Source organism: Elephas maximus, chromosome 7 (assembly GCF_024166365.1).
Source record: "Elephas maximus indicus isolate mEleMax1 chromosome 7, mEleMax1 primary haplotype, whole genome shotgun sequence".
NCBI classification, from domain to species: Eukaryota; Metazoa; Chordata; class Mammalia; order Proboscidea; family Elephantidae; genus Elephas; species Elephas maximus.
In genome coordinates this window covers 33,460,123-33,487,989 of record NC_064825.1, presented here as the reverse complement: position 1 = coordinate 33,487,989, position 27,867 = coordinate 33,460,123, and the positions used below count along the sequence as shown (strand labels likewise).

The 27,867-nt window shown below is 40.0% G+C and overlaps 1 protein-coding gene across 1 annotated transcript in view; it reads left to right on the top strand.

Moving 5' to 3' along the window:
* Window positions 1-27,867, top strand: part of RAB38 (RAB38, member RAS oncogene family) — a 72,389-nt gene that overhangs the window by 20,326 nt on the left and 24,196 nt on the right. Inside the window, exon 2 of the mRNA XM_049889586.1 lies at window positions 687-967. Coding sequence (XP_049745543.1) covers window positions 687-967 — 281 coding nt within the window. The remainder of the gene's footprint in view (window positions 1-686; window positions 968-27,867) is intronic.

The following is a 27,867-nucleotide window of genomic DNA, read 5'->3' as shown; positions in this document are numbered from 1 at the left end:
CATTTATGTAAATCACATCTCTGATAGTAAATATACAATAGATGTTAACTATTATTGCCCTCTCTAGTTGGAGTAGATTGTGGATACTCTTTTAACATACTAAATAATTTAGTAATTTATTATATTTATTATTTATCATCTGTCTTCCCACTAACTAAAATGTGGGCTTCATGAGGGCAGAGTGTCACATGTTTTAATCACTATATTCCAAGTGTCTAGGACAACACTGTCAAATAGAACTTTCTGTGATGATGGAAATGTTTTATATTGGCACTGTCCAATACAGTAGCCAGTAGCCACGTATGGCTTTTGAGCATTTGAAATGTAATTAGCTAGTGTGCTGTGGAACTTCATTTGAAACTTTATTTACTTTTACTTAATTTAAAGTTAAATTTAAATAACTGAACGTGGCTGAATGATGATATATATTAGACAGCACAGATCTGGAATATTCTATGGTACCCAGAAGTTTCTCAATACATGTTTGTTGAATTAATAAATTCCCTCCTGCACACAAAAATTAAGAACTAAGCTGCATGATGATGTGTTTAGCTCACTCTTTAAAGATTGCCAATAGAGCACTTTACTGACTGAGCTGTTCATCCTGGAGGCCTCATGAGGTTACAGTCTGTGATTCAGTTTACAGTTGTATTAAGTTGTTGATTTCTATTTCTTTTTGGTGATAGGTCAAGAAAGATTTGGAAACATGACAAGAGTCTATTACCGAGAAGCTATGGGTGCATTTATCGTCTTCGACGTCACCAGGCCAGCCACATTTGAAGCAGTGGCAAAGTGGAAAAGTGATTTGGACTCAAAGTTAACCCTCCCTAATGGCAAACCAGTTTCAGCAGTTCTGTTGGCCAACAAATGTGATCAGGGGAAGGACATGCTCGTGAACAATGGCCTCAAGATGGACCAGTTCTGCAAGGAGCATGGTTTCGTGGGATGGTTTGAAACATCAGCAAAGGTAATGTGACCTTAAAAGATAAACTTACTTTAGGTAAGAGTCACAAAGAAAATGGCGCATAATCATCATCATCATCGTCATAATGATGTGTTTGTCTAGTGATTTATAGTTCTCAAACTGCTTGAAAATCTTACTATCTCAATCGTTCCTATGATCAAGCTGATGAAATAGACAGGGCAGGAATTATCATCCACAATTTAAGATGATTGTTGGCCCAGTGGTTAAGATCTTGGCTGCCAACCAAAAGGTCAACAGTTCAAACCCATCAGCCGCTCCACAGAAACCCTACAGGGCAGCCTACTCTATCCTATAGTGTTGCTATGAGTCAGAATCAACCCAACAGCAACGTGTTTTGGTTTGGTAACTAATGGAGTCAAGCAACTTATACATGGTCACACTGATAATAATAACTTATTTTGTTTATTGCGTGTTATGTGCCAGGCATGTTTTACATGTATTTTCTCTTTCAATCCTCATAATGGCTCTATGAGGTAAGTATGATTGTTATTAGCTGCTTTCAAGTTGGCCCCGACTCATGGCAACCCTGTGCACAACAGAACTAAACACTGCCTGGTCCTGTGCCATCCCCATGATCAGTTGCAGATCAAACTGTTCTGACCCATACAGTTTTCACTGACTGATTATCAGAAGTAGATATCCAGGCCTTTCTTCCTCCTCCATCTTAGTCTGGAAGCTCTGCTGAAGCCTGTTCATAAGCCTTTGCTGACAGACGGGTAGTGGCTGTGCGTCAGCTACATTGGCTGGTAATCAAATATGGATCTCCTGTAAGGAAGGCAGGAATTCTACCACTGAACCACCAATGTCCTCATAAGTATGATTAGTGTCTCCATTTTATAGTAAATGAAAGAGATGGGTCTCAAATTCAGTGATGTAAAATTGTTAATTTACTCCATCAACATTTAATAAGTGCCTCTCTGTGCCAGGAATTGTACTTTGCCCTAGAAGTGAAAAGACAGCAAGAACCGAGAACTACCACATAGGGAATATGGAGATGGTGGGGTGACAGAGAGTAGACAGCAAATACAAAAAGTGAGAACATAGCACAGCTTGGCACTGCTGCCTTTACTGGGTAGCAGTGGAGTAGCAGGAGGTGGGGTAGAAGTTGGGGCAGAAGATGAAGAATCTGGGTACCATGAGGAAGATTTCGTACTTCCCATTTGGCCTCACACTACTGTCTGATTTGTCAGGTGTACAGTTTTTGCTTTACTCTCTTTTGTTTTGTTTATGTTTTTATTTCTCTGTATCTGGAAAAAATTCTCGTGGGGTACCTTGAAAATCTCACCAAAAAAAAGAAAAGACAGGTATAAAAGAAATAAAGACAACTTGAAATACTATAAACAGGGTAGGCATAAATGTTTTTATGTAATTTTCTGATATTTTGTCTATACAGTATCGGACTGTGTTCTGCAGGCAGTTTTATATCACGATTTTTCCACCTTTTTTTTTATTTGTGGAGAACAAATATTAAATCTTTATGGAGCAGAGGCACTTGGTATTTGTTTGGGATTTAGCCATGAATGAGATAGACATTATGGAACTTACATGCAGGCCTTATTGTGAACATCTGTGCACATCATTAGAGAATGATGTGAAAATAAAATGAGAATGGACAGCATTCAAGTAGGCAGGAGAGGTACCTCTGAAAGGTTTTACACTGAAGAGCAGAATGGTCCGATTTGCCTGGGAACTACAGGTTGATGAACTGGAGGGAGTGATTCCAGAGAGAGAGTGAAATGATTACTGTGTTTCTGTGGGTGGTGTAGTGGTTAAGTGCTACGTCTGCTAACCAAAGGGTTGGCAGTTCGAATCCTCCAGGAGTTCCTTGGAAACTCTGTGGGGCAGTTCTACTCTGTTCTATAGGGTCACTATGAGTCAGAATCAACTCGACAGTACTGGGTTGGGTGGGAAACATCGAGGACTTGAACTAGGGTAGTGGCTATGAGGATTGGAAAGAAAACACTGAACTTGAGAATATCTGTAAAGTACAAAATAGCAGAATTAAGCAACTGTTTGGCCTGAGAGGAGAGGGGGGTGATGCTGCTTTTTTGGTCACAGTTGGAATATTCATGTTTCAGCCATTCCACCGAGAGTCTCAATGCCTTCCTTTTCTCTCCCCTGTCACTGTGTGCACCTATGTTTGAAAAGGTGTTACTCTTCATTTCTGGGGTTCATGTCCTCCTTTGTGAGGCCCCAGTAACCCAGCATGCTTCATTTCCTTCTTTCCTTTTAAAATTCTTTATTTCCTCTATTTCTTAGGGTTCTTCCTTTGGTTCAGGATACAGTATCCATCATTTTCTACTTCTTAGCTTTTGTTGAACCATTTTGGTTTGTATGTTCGAAAGTTGCATAGGAAGGTAGATAGGTGGAACAAAATTCATAGTTGTGATTAAGTTACAGAAATTTAAGAAATATCACATGTTTTATAGTCTGGTTCTCTTTCTTGGATGTTAGACTTACTTTTTTTTTTAATTTCAAAATGTGGGTGGATTCACTTATTCTCTTTTTTTATTAGCTCCACACTAATTTCATTCCACAGCTTTTGCATATTCCTTCAAATTCTTTCAAAAAGAGTCATTCTCTAACTCAGAGGCCTCTGGGGACAGAGGTAAAAGAGTAGGATTTTGGAGAGATCCTTGCCTCAATTGGTTACTTTATGTCTCAAGGGGAAACTAGACTAAATGACCCACATCTATATGAGGAGTGGAGTCTTCCATAATTCATTCATTTATTCATTCAACAATTTTTAAACAACTGTTATGTGCCAGGCAAGTGTCCTAGATATTGGAAATATATCAGTTTACAAAACGGACAGAATTCTACAACTGCAATTCGGCAACTACAAAACATAAATGAAATACATAGTGTGTTGGATAGTGATAAGTGCTAAATTACAAAAAAAATAAAAAAAAAAAGAGGCCTATGAATTTGTGGAGAGGATTGAAATTTTTTGTGGGTAAAAGCACCTTTTTGACATATTCTTTCACTTCACTTTGACTTTTCCTTCATCAACTCTTGCAGGACCAGCTCAAGTCTGCTTAAGTGCATGTCATTCGACTCACAGCGACCCCATTGACAGGGTAGAACTGCCCCATAGGGGTTGCTAAGCTGTGATCTTTTCAAGAGCAGATTACTAAATCTTTCTCCCATGGAGCCATTGGCTGCCTTATGCCACCAGGGTTCCTTGCTTAAGGGCATAATGTTCATTAATGTAAGGCCTGACAAATCCAAGGTTGATATGAGTTGGAATCAATACAATGGCGATGGATTTTTGGTTTTTAATCCATGGTACTTGGATACTGAATTTCCGGTCCTCCAAATCCCTGCAAGTATAAACTTTGAGGAGAAGCTTTGTACAGGGGTGAGACATTTCACAAGCCTGAAGTACACTGAAATTCTAATGTAATCAAGAGGGTACAAGGTTTCATTATGATAAGTAAAATCCACATTCAGCATTTCTCTTGCCTCCAAATATACTACTATTGAGGTTGTCCTTCTAAATTTCTTAATAATAAAAATGGCTTCATTGTTCCAGGTTAGTATTCAAAGTCAGCATCTAGAAGTTCAGAGTCAATAATACAGCATTGACAAGCTGGAGTGTCAAACTGTTTAGAAAGTCTTCTTAAAGATCTCTGGCAAAGCTTTGCTTACTTTCCACGTATAGTATTACAACATTTACAAAACTGAATCCCAGATCAAACTGTCTGCCTAAAGCTAACATGGCAGCATTTGGGGCCAGCTTCCAGTTTACTCTTTGACTACTTTGGGGATCAGGGAACAAGTCCCATAGAGACCTTTCTCCTGGATGTGAATCTACTAACAATTAGAGTCCTCTTGAGCTACGTCATAACCAGTCTGGTGATAAACATCTGATTTCCTTTTTTTACGTCTCTGAAATTTCTGGTAAGTCAAAGGCTATGACTTCTGCATTTGTTTTTATGGCCACATCCTGCAGAAATCCAGCGGGTATCACCATCGTCTTAGCCATCTCTGAAGCTGAAACTGGCAGGATTTAGAAAAGTCTGTCACTGAGACTAGCTTCCCTTTTGCCGCTGACCCCACTGCAAAGGGAAGTATCCCTTCTTGCTCTTCAGTCTCTTGTGTAGCTTTCCATGAGACTTTTGGCATGAAAACTCTCATGGAAAGTGCTGCTGCTAGGACAGTCCTGGTAGCCCCTGGCTGACTAGTGAATTAAAAGTTAAAAAATTAAAAATGAAATGTATGCTGGAATCTCTGATTTTTCATACCATCTCTTCCAATATTAAAAGCAAAAAAAGCAGTCTTTCCTGAGTCAGGTCTTCTTTGGTTCTCCACCTCTTCATTCTTCTCCTTTCTGAGTTGTGTTTACTTAAATTCTTTTTCTTCTTGTTGCTGTTACTTGTTGAGCTGATTCTGACTCAAGGCCGGGCAATATATAGTTAGAGTGGTCATAGGTCCCGTTTTGTCCAGAATTTTCCAGGCTTATACCTGCTTTCCCAGCATAATTACTGATAACACCCCCTTTTCTTGTTTGGAATTTAAATTTACATTGGTTGCCCTGAAAATCAGGAGCTTGAGTCCATCTTTCTATTTCATAACTTAACTCTAATAATAGCTGTTTTATGTATTCCTGTGCTTAAGCCCAATATGAATTTGTACACTTGTCCCTTTAGCATGAAGGCCCTACCCTGCTCTTGTTAGTGTAACCCCAAAGTTTGGACTTCTATCTTCCGGGCACATTTCAGTGGTGAGGCCTTGCTCCTTGCTTAAACCAGTGTACCTGGTGCATTCTTGGTGCCCACTGCCTCAATCTCCATGTGGCACTGCTTTGGGGGTTCACTTTCTAGGTATTTTGACCACACCTACTACTTCCCAAGATTGTTGTGACCATTAAGTGAGATAATGTATGTGGGTTCCCCAGATGCATTACGTCTTCTGATCCCATCACACACACACACACACACACACACACAATGCACACATCCCATCCTTATTATCTGTTTCCACGCCCCACAGCGTTCGTCTGGGTTTTGATGCTATACACAGTTACTCTCCCATGGAAGGGTCTGTTTGTATATCTCAGTCCTTCCTAGGCTGCTCCATCCTGCCCTGATAGCACAATGGTTCAGGTATGGCTGTTCAGAAATAGGGTGCCTGGAAAACAGTAGGTGGGAAATAATGGAGCAAATTGTCCCTATTCCACAGTGGTGACAAGAATCAAATTCACAGAAAGAGCTTGCGATGCTCCTTGCTCTTGCTCCCTTCCGCCTCATGTTGTACACCTGGCAAATTTTCTAGTATGTTTTTATTCTACATGTAGTGATTTTTTTCTGGGGAGCACGGTCTGCCTTTTCTCCGATAGGAACCCTGGTGGTGCAATAGCTGTGTTCTTCCGCTAACCTAAAGTTTGGTGATTTGAACCCACCAGCTGCTGGGGGGAAAGATGTGTCAGTCTGCTTCCTTGCAGCCTGCTTCTATAAGCCTTGGAAACCCTATGGGGCAGTTCTACTCTGTCGTATAGGGTCACTATGAGTCGGGATCTACTTGATGTCAACAGGTTTGGTTTTGGTACTTTTTTTCTCACCTACAACATTACAAAATCAATGAGTGCCACCAGGAAGAAGCTTTCTTGTGTTAAATTCTACTCAATTTTGGTCTCTCCCCTGAAGCTAAAAAGAAAATGATGTGTGTCCTTATGTTAGGAAAAGGACTATACCCTATTGGGTTCTCTTTAAGAAATTATTGGCTATTTAGTCAGAAGAGTGGATGTTTCACAGTATAGTGGACACTTTTCATGTTTTATGGTTGTTCAGCAACTATTAAACACATTTACTATCTTTGGGAAAGTTCCAGAGATGGGAGCCTTACTTTCCTGGGAAGAACCTTAAAACTTTCTTACTTTACTGCCTTTGCAGCTAGGGATAGGCATACGGCCTAGATTCCATCAATCAGACAGTTGTGGGAGCGAGCAACTTGAGAAAGAAGGCACAGTGCAGAATCCATTTTTTTCTGAGGAGGGTGGGGCAAAGCAGTCCCAGGTTTGGGAGACAGCAAAGTTTGCGGCGTCCTCGACACAGAAGCAGCATCAGTGCTTGTTCCAGGTACAGCTGCATTCAAGTTGAGCTCCTAGGAGCTTCACAGATTGTGGGGCAGAGCAGCTCCAGCTTTGGGAGACCAGCAAGGTTTGCAGAGTCCTTGATACGGACGCAGCATCAGTGCTCGTTCTAGGTACAGCTGCATTCAAGTTGAGATCTTGGGAGCTTCACAGATTATAGGACCTAGTTCTCAGTGGTGGGGGACAGCAGTTTCATCATTGAGCCTTTTCTTTCTGGAAGCTTAGGCTCAAGCCTGATTCTCTAGCTTCCTAATACTTCTGCAAACTACCTAATATTCCTTGAACAAATTTTTCATCATATTTAACCAGGCAGCATCAGCTTCTTTACCTTGCAACTGAGCATGCACATTGATCTACACAGTCCCATCCATTTGAGAAAACTGAGTTAAACAACTGCTTTCCTTTCTGCAGGACTTCTCAGGACCTTTGCTATTCTAATATGCATTTTGACTCTCCAGACATAATAATGGCTATGTTTCTTGCTGCTTGCTATGTGTTAGCTTTGTGCTAAAATTTTTATGTGCATAACTCATTCAGTCCTTAGCATGACCCTATAGGGTAGGTATAATAATAATAATAATTATTATTATATTAAAGAAGAAAAGATTGAGGTTTAGATGACTCTCCCAAAGCTATATAGCTATTACTTAAATTCTTTGATTCTAAAATGCATTTTATTATTGTTTTATTGGGATAAAAATATACATAGCAAAACATTTGCCAATTCAACCTTTTTATCGTTCATATGTTAGCATTTCAGAATCGTGATATGACCTATCGTACTTTCTAAACTGATGGTGTGTTTTTCAAATAATGGCTTTTTTATTGCCTTTTCCAAAAGGAGACTACAGTATGCAGCAGTTCCTAAATGTGCTTGGCCATGTTGAACACATAACAAAATAGTGAAGCACATTTAGGAAATGCTGGCCTAAAATTCTCTTATAAGGGGAAAGTTTTTTGTGTCTTATTGGGTTTAGTGAGCTCTTTTTATTTTATTATGTTCGGTTGTTCTGCAGGCAGAAATATACAGCAGTTAAGCGGCTGGTTTTCTGGAGGCTGTTTGAGGAGTAGTAACACACATCATTCCTTTTTATAGGCTGCTAGAAAAAATTCAGTTAAAAATTATAATGTATTTATACAAACTGGGAATACATAGTTAATTGCATTGGGTATGTGTAGATAGTTATTCTAATTCATTTTTTAATGGATTGAGTATAGGACATCATTAAAAAAAAAAAAAAACCTTTTTAAATTAGGGAGTAGGCCATCTCTGATTATTTCTATTTTTCAAATGTCAAATCATGAAAACATGCTTCACAGTCACTCGTGCACTCATTCATAGACATGATTTGTATCAAGTGATTATTGTTTCTAGCCCCACACTGTGAGTGGTGTGCGTTAAGTGCTTTCTGTGTTCAGAGCATGCTAGTTGATGCTTATTATTCTTAAAATGTCAAGATTCACTCTGGAAAACAAATACTCTAGTTTTTAGGCACACGTCTCCAAAGAATTTAGATGGGGTTGTAGGATGTGTCTCCATGGATTTAATTGGCCACAGCATATTTAGTGTTGGGTGGCTAGACTTATCGGCAATGGGTTTTTTTTTTTTTTTTTTTTAATTAGAGTTGGTTTTAGTTAGGGACATGGAAGGAAGGGCCCAATCTGAAATCTGAAATAAGAGCAAAGTTAGAAGGCATCACTTAAAGAAAATGATGGCTGTGATTAATAGTCACGATCATTTCACAGAATGACCACCAGTCTGTAGTTCAACAATTTGAATCACCACTTCTGAAAGATTCTTAATGCCATCTTTGAAAAATGGAAACCATTTCCTGAAATTAAAACCAAAAACCAAACCCAGTGCCATCAAGTCGATTCCAATTGTTGAAGATTCGTTGGCAGAAAACTTCCCTGATATCATGAAAGATGAGAAGATATCTATCTAAGTTGCTCATCGAACTCCACATAAGGTAACTGTTAAAAGAAAGTCACTAAGACATATCATAATCAAACTTGCCAAAACCAAAGATAGAGAATTTTAACGGCAGCTAGGGATAAACGAAAAGTTACCTACAAAGGAGAGTCAATAAGAATAAGCTTGGACTATTCGGCAGAAGCCACGCAGGCAAGAAAGCAGTGGGATGACTTATATAAAAAAATTAAAGGAAAAAAATTGCAAGCCAAGAATCTTATATCCAGCAAAACTGTTCCTCAGATATGAAGGTGAAATTAGGACACTTCCAGATAAACAGAAGTTTAGGGAATTCGTAAAAACCAAACCAGAACTATAAGAAATACTAAAGGGAGTTCTTTGGTTAGAAAATCAATAATATCAGGCATCAACCCAAGACTAGAACACTGGGCAGAGCAATCAGAAGTCAACCCAGACAGGGAAATCACAAAGATAAATCAAGGTGAAAAAAAAAAACTTAAAACACGGAAACAACTATGATACTATGTAGAAGAAGACAACATTAAAATAATAGAGAGGGACTAAGAAATATAGTCATAGACCTTCCATATGGAGAAGAAGATACAGGGATACAAAGAAATAAAATTTAGGTTTAAATTTAGAAAAATAGGGGTAAATAATAAGGTAACCACAAAGGAGACAAACTATCCTACACATCAAAATAAAAGAAAAGAAAAAAAATAGAGACTCAGCAGAAACAAAATTAACAATGAATATGAGGAAAGGACAATATATAATCTGCTCAGCACATAAATTTAAGTGGGAAAAAGAAACTGTCAACAACACACAAAAAAAGACATCAAAACGATAGCACTAAATTCATGCCTATCCATAATTTTGCTGAATATAAATAGACTAAATGCACCAATAAGGAGACAGAGAGTGGCAGAATGGATTAAAAAACACAGTCCATCTATATGCTGCCTACAAGAGACACACCTCAGACTTAGAGACAAAAACAAGCGAAAACTCAAAGGATGGAAAAAAATATATCAAGCAAACAACAATCAAAAAAGAGGAGTAGTAGCAATATTAATTTCTGACAAAATAGATTTTAAAGTTAAATCCATCATAAAGGATAAGGAAGGACACTATATAATGATTAAAGGGACAATATACCAAGAAGATGTAACCATACTAAATATTTATGCACCCAATGACAGGGCTGCAAGATACATAAAACAAATGCTACCAGCATTGAAAAGTGAGACAGACAGCTCCACAATAATAGTAGGGGACTTCAACATACGACTTTCGGTGAAGGACAGGACATCCAGAAAGAAGCTCAATAAAGACATGGAAGATCTAAATGCCACAATCAACCAACTTGACCTCATAGACATATACAGAACAGTCCACCTAACAGCAGCCAAGTATACTTTCTTTTCTATCACACATGGAACATTCTCTAGAATAGACCACATATTAGGTCATAAAGCAAGCCTTAGCGGAATCCAAAACATTGAAATATTATAAAGCATCTTCTCTGACCATAAGGCCATAAAAGTGGAAATCAATAACAGAAAAAGCAGGGAAAAAATATCAAACACTTAGAAACTGAACAATACCCTGCTCAAAAAAGACTGGATTGTAGGAGACATTAAGAATGGAATAAAGAAATTCATAGAATCCAATAAGAATGAAAATGCTTCCTATTAGAACCTATGGGACACAGTGAAAGCAGTCAGTGCTCAGAGGTCAATTTATATCAATAAATGCACACATACAAAAAGAGATTATCTCTACAGATATCTCAAAGAATTATCTCTACAGCTTGAACAAATAGAGAGCAACAAACCCTCAGGCACCAGAAGAAAACAAATAAGAAAAATTAGAGCTGAACTAAGTGAAATAAAAAACAGAAAAACCATTGAAAGAATTAATAGGACCAAAAGCTGGTTCTTTGAAAAAAAATCAACAAAATTGATAAACCATTGGCCAATTGACAAAAGAAAAACAGGAGAGGAAGCAAATAACCCGAATAAGAAATGAGAGGGGCGATATTACAGCAGACCCAACTGGAATTAAAAGAATCATATCAGATTACTATGAAAAATGGTATTCTAACAAATTTGAAAACCTAGAAGAAATGGATGAATTCCTAGAAACACACTACCTGCCTAAACTAACACAAACAGAGGTAGAACAACTAAATAGACCCATAAAAAAAGAAGAGGTTGAAAAGGTAATGAAAAAACTCTTAACCAAAAAAAGCCCTGACCTGGACAGCTTCACTGCAGAGCTCTACCAAATTTTCAGAGAAGCGTTAACACCACTACTACTGAAGGTATTTTAGAGCATAGAAAAGGCTGGAATACTCCCAAACTCATTCTATAAAGCCAGCATATCTCTGATACCAAAACCAGGTAAAGACACCGGAAAAAAAGAAAATTACAGACCTATATCCCTCATAAAGTTAGATGCAAAAATCCACAACAAAATTCTAGCCAGTGGAATTCAACAACATATCAAAAGAATAATTCACCATGACCAGCTGAGATTCATACTTGGTATACAGGGATGGTTCAACATTAGAAAAACAATTAATGTAATCCATCATATAAATAAAACAAAAGACAAGAATCACATGATTTTATCAATTGATGCAGAAAAGGCATTTTACAAAGTTCAACACCCACTCATGTCAAAAACTCTCAGCAGAATAGGAATAGAAGGAAAATTCTTCCACATAATAAACGGCATTTATACAAAGCCAATAGCCAACATCATCCTAAATGGAGAGAGCTGAAAAGCATCCCCCTTGAGGTCACGAACCAGAAAAGGACACCCTTTATTACCAGTCTTATTCAACATTGTGCTGGAGGTCCTAGCCAGAGCAATTAGACTAGATAAAGAAATAAAGGGCACCCAGATTGGTAACAAAGAAGTAAAAGTATCTCTATTTGCAGATGACATGATCTTATACATAGAAAACCCTAAGGAATCCTCAAGAAAACTACTGAAACTAATAGAAGAGTTTATCAGAGTATCGGAATACAAGATAAACATACAAAAATCAGCTGTACTCTATACCAACAAAAAGAACATCGAAGAGGAAACCACCAAATTAATACCATTTACAGCAGCCCCCAAGAAGATAAAATATTAGGAATAAATCTTAGCAGAGATGTAAAAGACTTATACAAAGAAATCTACAAAACACTTCTGCAAGAAACCAAAGGAGACTTAAAAAAGTTGAAAAACATACCTTGCTCATGGATAGGAAGACTTAACATCATAAAAATGTCTATTCTACCAAAAGCAATCTATACATTTAATGCAATTTCGATCCAAATTCCAACGACTGTTTTTAATGAGATGGAGAAACAAGTCACCAACTTCATATGGAAGGGAAAGAGGCCCCGGATAAGTAAAGCATTACTGAAAAAGAAGAGCAAAGTGAGACACCTTACTCTATCAGATTTTAGAACCTATTATACTGCCACAGTAGTCGGAACAGCCTGGTAGTGGTACAACAACAGATACATAAACCAATGGAACAGAATTGAGAATCCAGACATACATCCATCCACACAGGAGCAGTTGATATTCGACAAAGGCCCCAGAACAGTTAAATGGGGAAATGACAATGTTTTTAACAAATGGTGCTGGCATAACTGGATATCCATCTGCAAAAAAATGAATGAAGACCCATACCTCACTCCTGCACGAAAACGAGCTCAAAATGGATCAAAGACCTAAATATAAAATCTAAAATGATAAAGATCATGGAATAAAAAATAGGGACAATGTTAGGAGCCCTACTACATGGCATAAACAGTATACAAAACATTACTAACAATGCAGAAGAAAAACTAGATAACTGGGAGCTCCTAAAAATCAAACACCTATGCTCATCCAAAGACTTCACCAAAAGAGCAAAAAGATTACCTATAGACTGGGAAAAAGTGTTTAGCTATGACATATCTGATCAATGCCTGATCTCTAAAATCTACATGATACTGCAAAAACTCAACTACAAAAAGACTAATATCCCAATTAAAACATGGGCAAAAGATATGACCAGACACTTCACTAAAGAAGACATTCAGGTAGCTAACAGATACATGAGGAAATGCTCATGATCAGTAGCCATTAGAGAGATGCAAATCAGAACTACAATGAGATTCCATCTCACTCCAACAAGGCTGGCATTAATTCAAAAAACACAAAATAATAAATGTTGGAGAGGCTAGGGAGAGACTGGAACATTTATACACTGCTGGTGGGAGTGTAAAATGATACAACCACTTTGGAAATCAATTTGGCGCTTCCTTAAAAAGCTAGAAATAGAACTACCATATGATCCAGAAATCCTACTCCTTGGAATATATCCTAGAGAAATAAGAGCCTTTACACGAACAGATATATGCATACCCATGTTTACTGCAGCACTGTTTACAATAGGAAAAAGATGGAAGCAACCAAGGGGTCCATCAACGGATGAATGGATAAATAAATTATGGTATATTCACACAATGGAATACTATGAATTGATAAAGAACAGTGATGAATCTGTGAAACATTTCATAACATGGAGGAATCTGGAAGGCATCATGCTGAGTGAAATTAGTCAGTTGCAAAAGGACAAATATTGTATAAGACCACTATTATAAGAACTCAAGAAATAGTTTAAGCAGAGAAGAAAATATTCTTTGATGGTTACTAGACGGGGGATGGAGGGATGGTGGGAAAGGGGTATTCACTAATTAGATAGTAGGTAAGAACTACTTTAGGTGCCAGGAAAGACAACACGCAATACAGGGGAGGTCAGCACAACTGGACTAAACCAAAAGCAAAGAAGATCCTGAATAAACTGAATCCTTCGAGGCCAGCCTAGCAGGGGCAGGGGTTTGGGGACCATGGTTTCAGGGGACATCTAAGTCAATTGGCTTAATAAAATCTATTAAGAATACACTTTGCATCCCACTTTGGAGAGTGGCATTTGGGGTCTCAAACGCTAGCATGCAGCCATCTAAGATGCATCAATTGTTCTCAACCCACCTGGACCAAAGGAGAATGAAGAAAACAAAGGACACAAAGTAATTACGAGCCCAAGAGACAGAAAGGACCACATAAACCAGAGACTACATCAGCCTGAGACGAGAAGAACTAGATGGTACCAGGCTACAGCCGATAATTGCCCTGACAGGGAACACAACAGAGAACCCCTGACGGAGCAGGAGAGCAGTGGGATGCAGACCCCAAATTCTTGTAAAAAGACCAGACTTAATGGCCTGACTGAGAGTAGAAGGACCCTCGTGGTCATGGCCCCCAGACCTTCTGTTGGCCCAGGACAGGAACCATTCCCGAAGCCAACTCTTCAGACATGGATTGGACTGGACAGTGTGATGGAGAGGGATGCTGGTGAGGAGTGAGCTTCTTGGATCAGGTGGACACTTGAGACTACGTTGGCATCTCCTCCCTGGAGGGGAGATGAGAGAGTAGAGGGAGTTAGATGCTGGCGAAATAGACACAAAAAGAGAGAGTGGAGGGAGGGAGCGGACTGTCTCATTAGGGGGAGAGCAATTGGGAGTATGTAGCAAGGTCTATTTAAGTTTTTGTGTGAGAGACTGACTTGATGTGTAAACTTTCACTTAAGCACAATAAAAATTTTTTTAAAAAGTACTCTCAGAGGACATAACCCTTAGCTTGGTGTACAGGAAGCAAGATATCATATGTGTCATTCTATCCGTCATGATTCCCATTGTCACTACTTAGAGCTCAGGTCCTTACTGTTTCATGCTTGGACAACTGTAATATCGCATCTCTAGACTCATCTTGTGGTGGTCTAAACTGCAGGCTACTACTAAAAACTCAGCCACCCAAGAGAACCATTTGATTTTGTCACCACCTAGTTCAAGAAACTTCTGTATGTTCTACTTCTTACTGATTTGGTGCAAAGGAATTCAACAAAAATTGAGGCATCTGATATTTTCTGAAATGACCAGATTGAGGATTGGGTGCAACTCTCTGTTTGTGGTTCCATTTTCACCCTTGCGGCCCCCATCTTCCAGACTAAGAGAGGAATGTCGGGTGATTGTGAAGTAACTACGCTGTGAGCCCTTCCTGTCACATATCTGTGAAATTTCCATACTATAACCAATCTAAGAAAAACAGTATACCCTTCTAAGCCAATCGCCTTACAGAGCTTGGCACAGGAAGCCCTCCTTACAAGTTCCAATACGGAAGTTCTTGCGTCATGGGTTCCTCCCACCAAAACCGTTGTTTTAACATATTCCCTCCACAGGAAGCCCTGCCCTAAAATGATCTAGTACCAATTGAGTAATCCCATTTGATAATCTAAGTTTGTAAGTACCAATCAAGTAATGTGTTTCCGATCCATTGTTCTCCTATAAAACGTCACAGCTGAGTTACCATTTTGAACTTTCTGGATTCCACCACATGGAGTTGTTTATTCCCAGTTGAAACTGTCTCTTTTTTTCCAGGAAATCAGTTTTACACTAATCAGAGTATGGGTGGTTACTCTATGACAATTCAAATCCAAATGACGTACAACAGGGCTTGGTAAACTACAGCCCACAAGCTAAATATGGCCTGCCGCTTGTCTTGTAATTAACGTTTTATCACAACACACCCACGCTCATTGGTTTATGTATTGTCTATGACTGCTTTTCTGCTGTAACTGCAGAGTTAAGTAGTTGCGACAGAGACCTTAGAGCTTTCAAGGGCTGTGATTTACCATCTGGTTACTTTGAGTCAGAATCAACTGGACAGCAAAGGGGTTTTTAATGAACCCCTTACAGAAAAAGTTTGCTGACCTCTGCCTTACAGTAACAATAGCTTCTATTTAGCCAGGCATTTTGCTAATGACTTTACCTTCATTCCCAGCCGCCCAGTGGGCTGGTTTAGCTCATCCTTAAAACAAGCTTGTAGGGTAGTTAGTATTTTTATTCCTGTTTTGCAGATGAGGGTATTAAAGTTTAGACTAGAGAGATTAAGTGACTAGCTGAGGATTTCATAGTTGGCTGGAGCCCTGGTGGGGCAGTGGTTAAGAGCTCAGCTGCTAACCAGAAGGTCGGCTGCTACCAGCTGCTCCTTGGAAACCCTATGGGGCAGTTCTACTCTGTCCTATAGGGTCACTATGAGTGAAATCGACTCAAAGGCAATGGGTTTTGTTTTCTTTTTCTTTAATGCTGTAGAGTTGAGATATTAAGCCACATGTGCTAATAGCACAGTTTAGCTCCCCACCCACCACATTCTTCTACCTTATATAGCCTTTTCCAATTTGACTCCATTATATTTTGATATAGTAACTGTTTATTGAGTGGCTGATATAAAGTATGGACTGGGTAAGATGTAGCCCCTATACCCTAAAAGCTTCAAGTCTAATGCACAGACATATAAATAGATCTTCTAGGATATGTGACAAAGTAGAGTGATTCACCTGGAAATGTTGAGAGGACTGGTGAGGAGGGGTCCTTTCTCACATGTGCTTTCCCTCAAGCTATTGCCATCCTTTCTCCCCTCTCCCCTTCTCCTCCTCTGTTGCCCATGGAGGTTCCTCTGTATGAATGCATGTTCTTTCTTTGCATTCTATTTTATACAAGGAAGTCTAGCTCTGAGTGTAAGAGGGAAAAAAGTAGAAAAGCCCCTGGCTTTAGGTGTAGGGAGTCTTTAGAAATCAAATGTCAATAGGCTCAAAGATAAACTACCTCACTTTCCAGATGTTTCTTGTCTTCCGGAAACCCATGAAAAAATGCCTACAAGGATTCTTTGTTCTCAGAGAGGATCAAGACAGACCTCAGACCCTATCAAACGAAGCCGGGCCCAACAACACACAAGACATATTTTTTTACGCTTGTTTTCAGTATCATTTAAATATGTCCTCTCCTTCCCCAGGGGACATTTGGAAATGTCTGGAGAAATCTTTGTTGTCACAATTGAGGGTAGAGTGTGAGGGGTGCTACTGACTGTTCGTGGGTAGAGACCAGGGATGCTGACAAACACCCTACAATTAACGGCACACACCTTACCCCCTCGGCTTCCAACAAAGAATTATTTGGCCCAAAATGTCAGTAACGCAAGGTTGAGAAACCCTGGACATCATGTTTTATATTAGAGTTTTCCAAATTTAAGGAAAAGGCACTAATTCTGTAAAAGTTGCTGTTATTTAAGTAACATTTTTCCTTTAAGAAAAATTAAGTAGGGATATGAGATGTCCTTTGATTTCTGTATGATTACCAAAAAAAAATGTTGAGTCTTTGGGTTCAGGCTTCTATTGCCTATTAAGGATTCTGTCCCTGAAAAGTTTATCCTAAAGGCTATGCATTGACCCATGGAAGAGCTTTTCCCTCTCTGCTCCCCATTGGACTTGTACTTCAGCCTCACTCAAGCATTTCCAGGACTCCCTGTTCTTTCTCACCTCCACAGTTATAGGCATGCTTTTGCCTAGAATGCCTTTCCCCTTCCATCTTTTCCTCTGGAAATTCTCCAGACTTTCCAAGCTCTGTTCTATTCCTACCCAACACCATATGACATCCACAGACTCTTTAAAGGGGCTTCATCCATCCCTCTCATGTACCTGTCACCAGCTAGGAGGTATATATATGGCCAGCCAGCCCACATGGTGCAGCTCAGCCCTTACTTTTAATGGATGGTCAGTGCCTGGACAGGTGAGGCCAAACTGTGGTACCTCTGAGGGACCATGTTCTTCCATGCCCAGGAAAACAACCTTTTCCTAAGCTGAACCTGGGCTCTGTTATCACCATGCACTTGTGAACCTGAGAAAGGGCAGTAGAAGCACATAGAGGCAGAGATGCACTTTGGCAGTGTATAGAGAGAGGGGGTTTTGATGCCAGACAGATCTGGGTATGGACCTTCCTTTGACACAGGTTATGTGGCTTTGAGCAAGCTCCTTAATCATTCTGAGCCTCCTTTTCTCATATGAAAAATGGGGATAGTACTTACTTCAGAGAGTTGTTGTGAGAATCAGTGAGGATAAGCACGAAATGCCTGGAACATTGTTAGTATGCAACAAGTGGTTGATATCTCTAAAAAAACACGCATGCACACAAAATTGCACACATGATTCCAGGTCATTTCTCCCCACTGAAGAATTGACCTTGGTCAATAGCCAGCCCACCATACCTTGAAGCAGTGTTCCTCTTGGAACTCTATCTCTAGCCGTGGCTTCTCTCCTGAACTTCAAACTTCCCTATCCCTCTGGATCTCAACCTGGATATCACACAGATGACTCCTCAAACCCAATATGGCTGAAACTATTCAGTAGCTTTTCTACCAAAATAATACTCTGGATGTTTCTCGTCTGATTTGGAGACCTTGCATCCACTGACACACCCAAGCTTTACACATATGACCATGATCCTCGTCCTTCAGAAACCCTGTTACACGTGAAGTGTAAGTTTCTGACCATAAAAAAGCCCCATAATGAGGCTTTCTCTGCCTCTCCAGACCTATTTCCGGCCACTCTGTCCCTCCTTTTATCCTCTAGCGATGCTAAACTCTGTCAAGTCCCCTTTTAGCACCTTGGTGTTCCTCCTGAGTGGAACACACTTCCTACCTTGATTTAACTGTCTCTCACTCTTCCTTCAGAACTCAGCTCGTGCGTCATCTGTTGCTGACTTTCATGTAGCCTCTCCTATCCTGCACCACATTATGTTGAAATTATGTCTATATGGGCCTGACCCCTGCACTGGTCCGTGAAGCCCTCCTGGTTATCAACCAGTACAGTGACTTGCACCCAGAGGGTGATCCTTCGGTTTGTTTATCAGATGGAACAGAATTGTTTACTGCACTGTCTTCCAAAGACTCTTTCAGATCCTTTTACTGTATTACTCTTCTTCCTGGCCTTTGTGTGTGTTTCTGTCCTTAGAGAACCATGCAGAAGCAGAGAAAATTAATTTACTTCTGTATTTCCCAGAAGGACTCCACATTATGTAACTCCTTTCATCCAGAAAGCTCTCTAGACACTTTTCACAGCAGAGAGATTATAGCGCCCCACTCTGTAGATGGGGAAATAGAAAAGAAAAAGGAAGATGAGAGAAGCAGCCCCCATGAATGCCTTGGACCCAAACCTGACTGGGAGCTGTGGTGTCCTTCGTTTGTAATGCCACCTAGCATCCTGCAAGGATCTAACATGAGCCTATGGATGTGATTATCCAGCTCATCCCTTCTTCACACCCCATGGCCAGAATACAGCAGTTTTTCCCTCATTGAATTTCTCGTAATCTTGTTTTACATGTATCTCTCCTTGTTTCAGCTGCTGTCATTTGAGCCACAAACGGTAAGTATGATATTTGTCTTTTGTGCTAATAAAGAAATGGGGTTCCAGAGAAGTCTTTTTTTTTTTTAATTGTGCTTTAAGTCAAAGTTTACAGCTTAATTTCTCATTCAAAAATTTATATAGATTTTTTTGTGACATTGGTTGCAATCCCCACAATGCAACAGCACACTCCTCCTTTCCACCCCAGGTTCACTGTGTCCATTCATCCAGTTCCGGTCCCTTTCTGCCTTCTCATCTTTCTTTTGGGCAGGAGTTGCCCATTTGATCTCGTATATTTGATTGAACTAAGAAGCATGTTCCTCACACGGTTATTTTTTGTTTTATAGGCCTAATTGTTGTCTCAAAAGTGGGCATCAGGAATGGTTTCATGTCTGAGTTAGCAGAGTTTTGGGGGGCCATAGTCTTGGAGGTTCCTTCAATCTCTGTCAGACCAGTAGATCTGGTCTTTTTTCGTGAATTTGAATTCTGTACTACATTTTTCTCCCATTCTGTCCCAGACTCTCTTGTAATCCCTGTCAGAACAGTCAGTGGTGGTAGCTGGGCACCATCTAATTCTTCTGGTTCATGTGGTCTTTTAGTCCTTTGATCTAATATTTTCCTTGTGTCTTCAGTTTTTTTCATTCTCCTTTGCTCTGGACAGGATGGGACCAATATATGTATCTGAGATGGCTGCGTGCAAGCTTTTAAGGCTCCAGATACTACTTACCAAAGCAGGATGCAGAACATTTTCTCTATGAACTATGTTATGCCAATCGACCTAGATATCTCCCGAGACTATGGTCCCCAGAGCCCAGCCCCAGCTACCCAGTCCCTCAAAGTGTTTGGAGGTGTCTAGGAAACTTCTGTGCTTTTGCTTTTGTCCAGTTGTGCTGATGATTGAAGAATCCAGGCCTAGACTTCAGATTTCCTCACTTATAGTCTAGTGCTCTATCTAATGACAAGGATTCCTAAACAGGACTGTGCATCAGGATCTCCTGAGAAGCTTGATAAAATTGCAGATGTCTCTGCCCTACTCTGAGAGAGGCGTGGAGCGGGGCTTAGAATGTGTGTTTTTGGAAAACACTTCTAAGGTAACTTTGACGTGCAACCTGGTTAAGATGCATTGTGTTAGATTCTGTTTGTTCATTCATTCACTTATTAATTCATGAAATTTTCATTACATACAACAAATACGCATACGCAAATACGCATACACCTACTGCGTATTTGGGTAGGTATTTTGGTAGGTGCTGCAGCACTGAATTCCCAATCTCCTGGAAGAAAACTGATCAAAATAAATAATTACAGCACAGTATGAAGTTCTATAAAAATCAGTGGCTTCTACAGACAGCTGTGAGAGTACTTGAAGGCAAAACTGCCATCTCTACCTGGGAGTGAGGCAGATTTCTTGACATTCGAGCTGGATCACCAAGGATAAAATGGTTCCCAAAGAAAGACTCAAAAATCAGGAACTTCTTTTTAAAGAATGTTGCTCAGAGAGCCCTGGTTGTGCAATGGTTAAAGCACTAGGTTGCTAACCAGAAGTTTGGCAGTTTGAACCCAACAGCCGCTTCACAGGGAAAAGAGGTGGCAGTCTGCTTCCATAAAGATTACAGCCTTGGAAACCTCATGGGGCAGTTGTACTCTGTTCTATATGGTCACTCGGAGTTGGAGTCAACTTAATGGCAATGAGTTTTTGTCCAGAGGGACATTGAGAACTCAATTTTGGGAGCCCTTCAGTACTTTAAAAAGCAAAAACAAGCCTCTCAACTTTTTAATAAGGTATGTAAGAGCATGTCACTGTAACAGAGTTAGCTAGTTTTATCAGTCATCAGAAAATTGTCAGTATAAGACCACAGAGAACCTTGATAATAAGAGCAATAGTATCTGTGAAACATTTCATAACATGGAGGAATCTGGAGGGCATTATGTTGAGTGAAATTACTCAGTCGCAAAAGGACAAATATTGTGTAAGACCACTATTACAAGAACTCAAGGAATAGTTTAAACAGAGGAGAAAATATTCTTTGATGGCTATGAGATGGGGGAGGGAGGGAGGGTGGGAGAGAAGTATTCACTAATTAGATAGTAGATAAGAACTACTTGAGGTGATGGGAAAGACAACACATAATACAGGCGAGGTCAGCACAACTGGACTAAACCAAAAGCAAAGAAGTTTCCTAAATTAACTGAATGCTTTGAAGGCCAGCGTAGCAGGGGTGGGGGTTTGGGGACCATGGTTTCAGGGACATCTAAGTCAACTGGCATAATAAAATCTATTAAGAAAACATTCTGTATCCCACTTTGGAGAGTGGCATCTAGGGTCTTAAATGCTAGCAAGCAGCTATCTAAGATGCGTCAATTGGTCTCAACCCACCTGGATCAAAGGAGAATGAAGAACACCAAAGACACAGGGTAATTACAAGCCCAAGAGACAGAAAGGGCCACATAAACCATAGACTACATCAGCCTGAGACCAGAAGAACTAGATGGTGCCTGGCTACAACCGATGACAGCCCTGACAGGCAACACAACAGAGAACCCCTGAGGGAGCAGGAGAGTAGTGGGATGCAGACCCCAAATTCTCATAAAAAGACAAGACTTAATGGTCTGACTGAGACTAGAAGGACCCCGGTGGTCACGGCCCCCAGACCTTCTGTTGGCCCAGGACAGGAACCATTCCCAAAGCCAACTCTTCAGACAGGGATTGGACTGGACAGTGGGATGGAGAGGGATGCTGGTGAGGAGTGAGCTTCTTGGATCAGGTGGACACTTGAGACCATGTTGGCATCTCCTCCCTGGAGGGGAGATGAGAAGATAGAGGTTGTTAGAAGCTGGCGAAATGGACGCGAAAAGACAGAGTGGAGGGAGGGAGCGGACTGTCTCATTAGGGGGAGAGCAATTGGGAGTACGTAGCAAGGTGTATATAAGTTTTTGTGTGAGAGACTGACTTCATTTGTAAACTTTCACTTAAAGCAAAATAAAAATAAAAAAAAAGAGTAATAGTAAAACTTGTATCTGTTGAATACTTATTCTCTACCAGGCCTTGCCCTAAGTGCTTTAATTATTTTATTTACTTCTCATAAACCCTTATGAAGTAGGTGGTATTATTATTTCCACTTTCCATATTAAGAAACTGAGTCTTAGAGACGTTAAATGATTTACTCAAGATCACATGGGTAGAAAGTGGCAGAGCTAGAATTAGGACTCAGATCTCTGTACTCAAATCCTTTGTTCTCTAATTTTTTTAACCTCTTTGTATCTAAATAATAATCTTATGTTGCTGTTTCTTGATTTAGTAGGTTTAGATGTACCCACTGATACCTATGCTAGATTAGAATTTAACATTACCAGACTACCGCTCCTCCATCCTCCTAGTAGAGTTTTATCACTGATTTCAGTTATAACAAAAACCATGATTTATACCATTAACTATGAAAACCTCGTTCACTCACATAATTTGCTGTCTCTGATTTTCCAATGTTTTGAAAGCCCCCCTCCAGGCCTCTCTGAGAGTAGGTCTGAGACATCTGCAATTTTAATAAGCTCCTCAGGTGACCTCAATGCACCAACCTGTTTGACCTTTAATATTTTGAAAAACCCCCCACGTGTCTGTCAGTTCGTCGTACTGTGGAGGCTTGTGTGTTGCTCTGATGCTGGAAGCTATGCCACCGGTATTCAGATACCAGCAGGGTCACCCATGGAGGACAGGTTTCAGCTGAGCTTCCAGACTAAGACAGACAAGGAAGAAGGACCTGGCAGTCTACTTCTGAAAAGCATTAGGCAGTGAAAACCGTATGAATAGCAGCAGAACATTGTCTGATATAGTGCGAGAAGATGAGCCCCCCAGGTTGGAAGGCACTCAAAAGATGACTACGGAAGAGCTGCCTCCTCAAAGTAGAGTCGACCTTAGTGATGTGGATGGAGTCAAGCTTTCGGGATCTTCATTTGCTGATGTGGCACGACTCAAAGTGAGAAGAAACAGCTGCAAACATCCATTAATAATCAGAACCTGGAATGTACGAAGTATGAATCTAGGAATATTGGAAATTGTCAAAAGTGAAATGGAACACATAAACATCGATATCGTAGGCATTAGTGGGCTAAAATGGCCTGGTATTGGCCATTTTGAATCAGACAATCATGTAGTCTACTATGCTGGGAATGACAACTCGAACAGGAATGGTGTTGCATTCATCGTCAAAAAAAAATTTCAAGATCTATCCTGAAATACAACGCTGTCAGTGATAGGATAATATCCATATGCCTACAAGGAAGACCAGTTAATACGACTATTATTCAAATTTACCCACCAACTGCTAGGGCCAAAGATGAAGAAATAGAAGATTTTTATCAGGTGCTGCAGTCTGAAATTGATCAAACATGCAATGAAGATGCATTGATAATTACTGGCGATTGAAATGCAAAAGTTGGAAACAAAGAAGGAGGACCAGTAGTTGGAAAATCTGGTCTTGGTGATAGAAACAATGCCGGAGATCAAATGATAGAATTTTGCAAGACCGACAACTTCTTCATTGCAAATACCTTCTTTCACCGACATAAACAGCGACTATACACATAACCGTTGCCAGATGAAACACACAGAAATCAAATTGACTACATCTGTGGAAAGAGACAATGGAAAAGCTCAATATCAACAGTCAGAACAAGGCCAGGGGCCGACTGTGGGACAGACCATCAATTGCTCATATGCAAGTTCAAGCTGAAACTGAAGAATATCAGAGGAGGTCCATGAGAGCCAAAATATGACCTTGAGTATATCCCACCTGAATTTAGAGACCATGTGAAGAATAGATTTGACGCACTGAACACTAGTGAGTGAAGACCAGACGAGTTGTGGAATGACATCAAGGACATCATCCATGAAAAAAGCAAGAGGTCACTAAAAAGACAGGAAAGAAAGAAAAGACCAAGACAGATGTCAGAGGAGACTCTGAAACTTGCTCTTGAGCGTCGAGCAGCTAAAGCAAAAGGAAGAATTGATGAAGTAAAAGAACTGAACAGAAGATTTCAAAGGGCCTCTTGAGAAGACAAAGTAAAGTATTATAATGACATGTGCAAAGAGCTGGAGATGGAAAACCAAAAGGGAAGAACACAGTTGGCATTTCTCAAGCTGAAAGAACTGAAGAAAAAATTCAAGGCTCGAGTTGCAATAGTGAAGGATTCCATGGGGAAAATATTAAACAATGCAGGAAGCATCAAAAGAAGATGGAAGGAACACACAGAGTCATTATACCAAAAAGAATTCGTCGATATTCAACCATTTCAAGAGGTGGCATATGATCAGGAACTGATGGTACTGAAGGAAGATGTCCAAGCTGCTCTGAAGGCATTGGTGAAAAACAAGGCTCCAGGAACTGATGAAATATCAATTGAGATGTTTCAACAAACAGATGCAGCGCTGGAGGTGCTCACTCGTCTATGCCAAGAAATATGGAAGACAGCTTCCTGGCCAAGTGACTGGAAGAGATCCATATTTATGCCTATTCCCAAGAAAGGTGATCCAACTGAATGTGGAAATTATAGAACAATATCATTAATATCACTTACAAGCAAAATTTTGCTGAAGATCATTCAAAAACTGTTGCAGGAGTATATCGACAGGGAACTGCCAGAAATTCAGGCTGGATTCAGAAGAGGACATAGAACCAGAGATGTCATTGCTGATGTCTGATGTATCCTGGCTGAAAGCAGAGAATACCAGAAGGATGTTTACCTGTGTTTTATTGACTATACAAAGGTATTCGACCGTGTGGATCATAACAAACTATGGATAACACTACGAAGAATGGGAATTCCAGAACACTTAATTGTGCTCATGAGGAACCTTTACATAGATCAAGAGGCAGTTGTTCAGACAGAACTAGGGGATACTGATTGGTTGAAAGTCAGGAAAGGTGTGCATCAGGGTTGTGTTCTTTCACCATAACTATTTAATCTGTATGCAGAGCAAATAAAACGAGAAACTGGACTATATGAAGAAGAATGGGGCATCAGGCTTGGAGGAAGACTCATTAACAATCTGCGTTATGCAGATGACACAACCTTGCTTGCTGAAAGTGAAGAGGACTTGAAGCTCTTACTAATGAAGATCAAAAACCACAGCCTTCAGTTTAGATTACACCTGAGCATAAAGAAAACAAAAATGCTCACAACTGGACCAATGAGCAACATCATGATAAACGGAGAAAAGATTGAAGTTGTCAAGGATTTCATTTTACTTGGATCCACAATCAACAGCCATGGAAGCGGCAGTCAAGAAACCAAAAGACACATTGCATTGGGCAAATCTGCTGCAAAGGACCTCTTCAAAGTGTTGAAGAGCAAAGATGTCACCCTGAAGACTAAGGTGCACCTGTCCCAAGCCATGGTATTTTCAATCACATCATATGCATGTGAAAGGTGTACAATGAATAAGGAAGACCGAAGAAGAGTTCACGCCTTTGAATTGTGATGTTGGCAAAGAATATTAAGACCGAACAAATCCGTCTTGGAAGAAGTGCGGCCAGAATGCTCCTTAGAGGCAAGGATGGTGAGACTGTGTCTTACATACTTTGGACATGTTGTCAGGAGGGATCAGTCCCTGGAGAAGGACATCATGTTTGGCAGAGTACAGGGTCAGCTGAAAAGACGAAGACCCTCAACGAGGTGGATTGACACAGTGGCTGCAACAATGAGCTCAAGCATAACAGTGATTGTAAGGATGGCGCAGGACCGGGCAGTGTTTCGTTCTGTTGTGCATCTTGCCTCTATGATTCAGAACCGACTCGATGCAACTTAGCAACAACAACAACAACATTTTGAAAAATTTTCTACCATGTCATTTATTCTACTGAGATTCCCAGAGTCCTCTATTGCCTTCACCAATTTGTTTTGACTGCCCTGTAGACCCATCCAAAAAAAAAAAAAACAAAAAAAACCCCACAAATCCATTGTGGTCCAGTTGATCCCAACTCAGAGTGACCCTACAGGACAGAGTAGAAGTTCCCCATAGGGTTTCCAAGGCTGTAAGTCTTTATGGAACTAGACTGCCACATCTTTTTCCCACAGAGCTGCTGGTCGGTTTAAACTGCTGGTCGGTTTGAACTGCTGACTTTTCAGTTAACCACTGTGTCAAAAAGGCTCCTTGTAGGCCATCACACAGGGTCTACAAGGGTCTTCCCTTCACCATTCTTCTGTGTGGGGTTCCTTGTTGCCTGGATCCCAGGTATCTGTTCTTGTTTTTCTGAAACACAGTCTCCTGTAACTTCTTTGGAAAAGCTACATGGACAAGTATGAGTCTTTGTTATCTTAAAATATATGTGTTCTACCCTCACACATCCTTAATTGTCTAGATGGATCTAGAATTCTAGGTTGAAATTTTTTACCCTTATAACTAGAAGACATTGCTCCATTGTATTCCAGCATTTAACATTGCTGTTTAGAAATCTTATGCCATTCTGATTCTTAAATGCTGTGGGTATAAGCTGTTTTTCTCTGACTTTTGGGGGGATTATCTCTTAAATCCTGATAATCTGAAATTCCACAGCCTTGTGCTCTACATGAACCTTGGTTTATTTATTGTAGCCTTCGTGAGCCTTTTCAATCTGGGAACTTGTGTTCTGAGAAATATTCTTATTTATTCGCTATTTTTTCCTCCTTCATTTTCTTTGTTTTCTCTTATGGAACTCCTATAGGTTTAGTGTAACCTCCTGAACTAAGTATGTAAGCCTACTGTGCTTTTTTATCATGTTTTCAGCACTTTGTGATTTTTATTGTATTCTGCAAGCAGATTTCTTTAATTTAACTTTCCATTCTTTTGTTGTAATTTTTAACCTCGAGTCATATTTTTAATTTTGAAGAGCTCTTTTCTGTTCTCTGATTGCTGTTTTTCGTAGCATCCTGTTCTTAGATAAGAATGTAATTGTTTCTTCTGTCAGTGAGGATATTAACTTTATAATTTTTTTTTTCTGTTTCTCACATTGGCTGTTTCATTAGAGTTATTTTATTCAGTCCATTTTTGGTCTTCTCTTTTATGATTTATCTTAAACATCTGCCGATCCTTGGTAGAACACTTATATTTTGTAGTGAGATATTAAAAGCTTATACTAAGCTCTGTGTGTGTAGGCAGGCTTGTTGATTAGTGGTTTTGTCGATTATTGATTAGTGGGTTTCATTTTGGGTTGATCCAAACCAAACCATAACCCACTGCCATTGAGTCAATTCTCACTCATAGCGACCCTATAGGACAGACTAGAACTGCCCCATAGAGTTTCTAAGGAGCACCTGGTGGATTCTAACTGCCAACCTTTTGGTTAGCAGCTGTAATTCTTAACCACTATGTCACCAGGGTTTCCTTAGGTTGGTAGACATTTAAAAAAAAAAAACCTCATTGCCGTTCAGTCGATTCCAACTCATAGCAACCCTATAGGACAGAATAGAACTGTCCGCTGTGGTTTCCAAGGAACAGCTGGATTCGAACTGCCAGCCTCTGAGTTAGCAGACAAGCTCTTAACCACTAGACCACCAGGGCTCCTGAAAGACATTGGGTACTACCAAATGTCAATTGT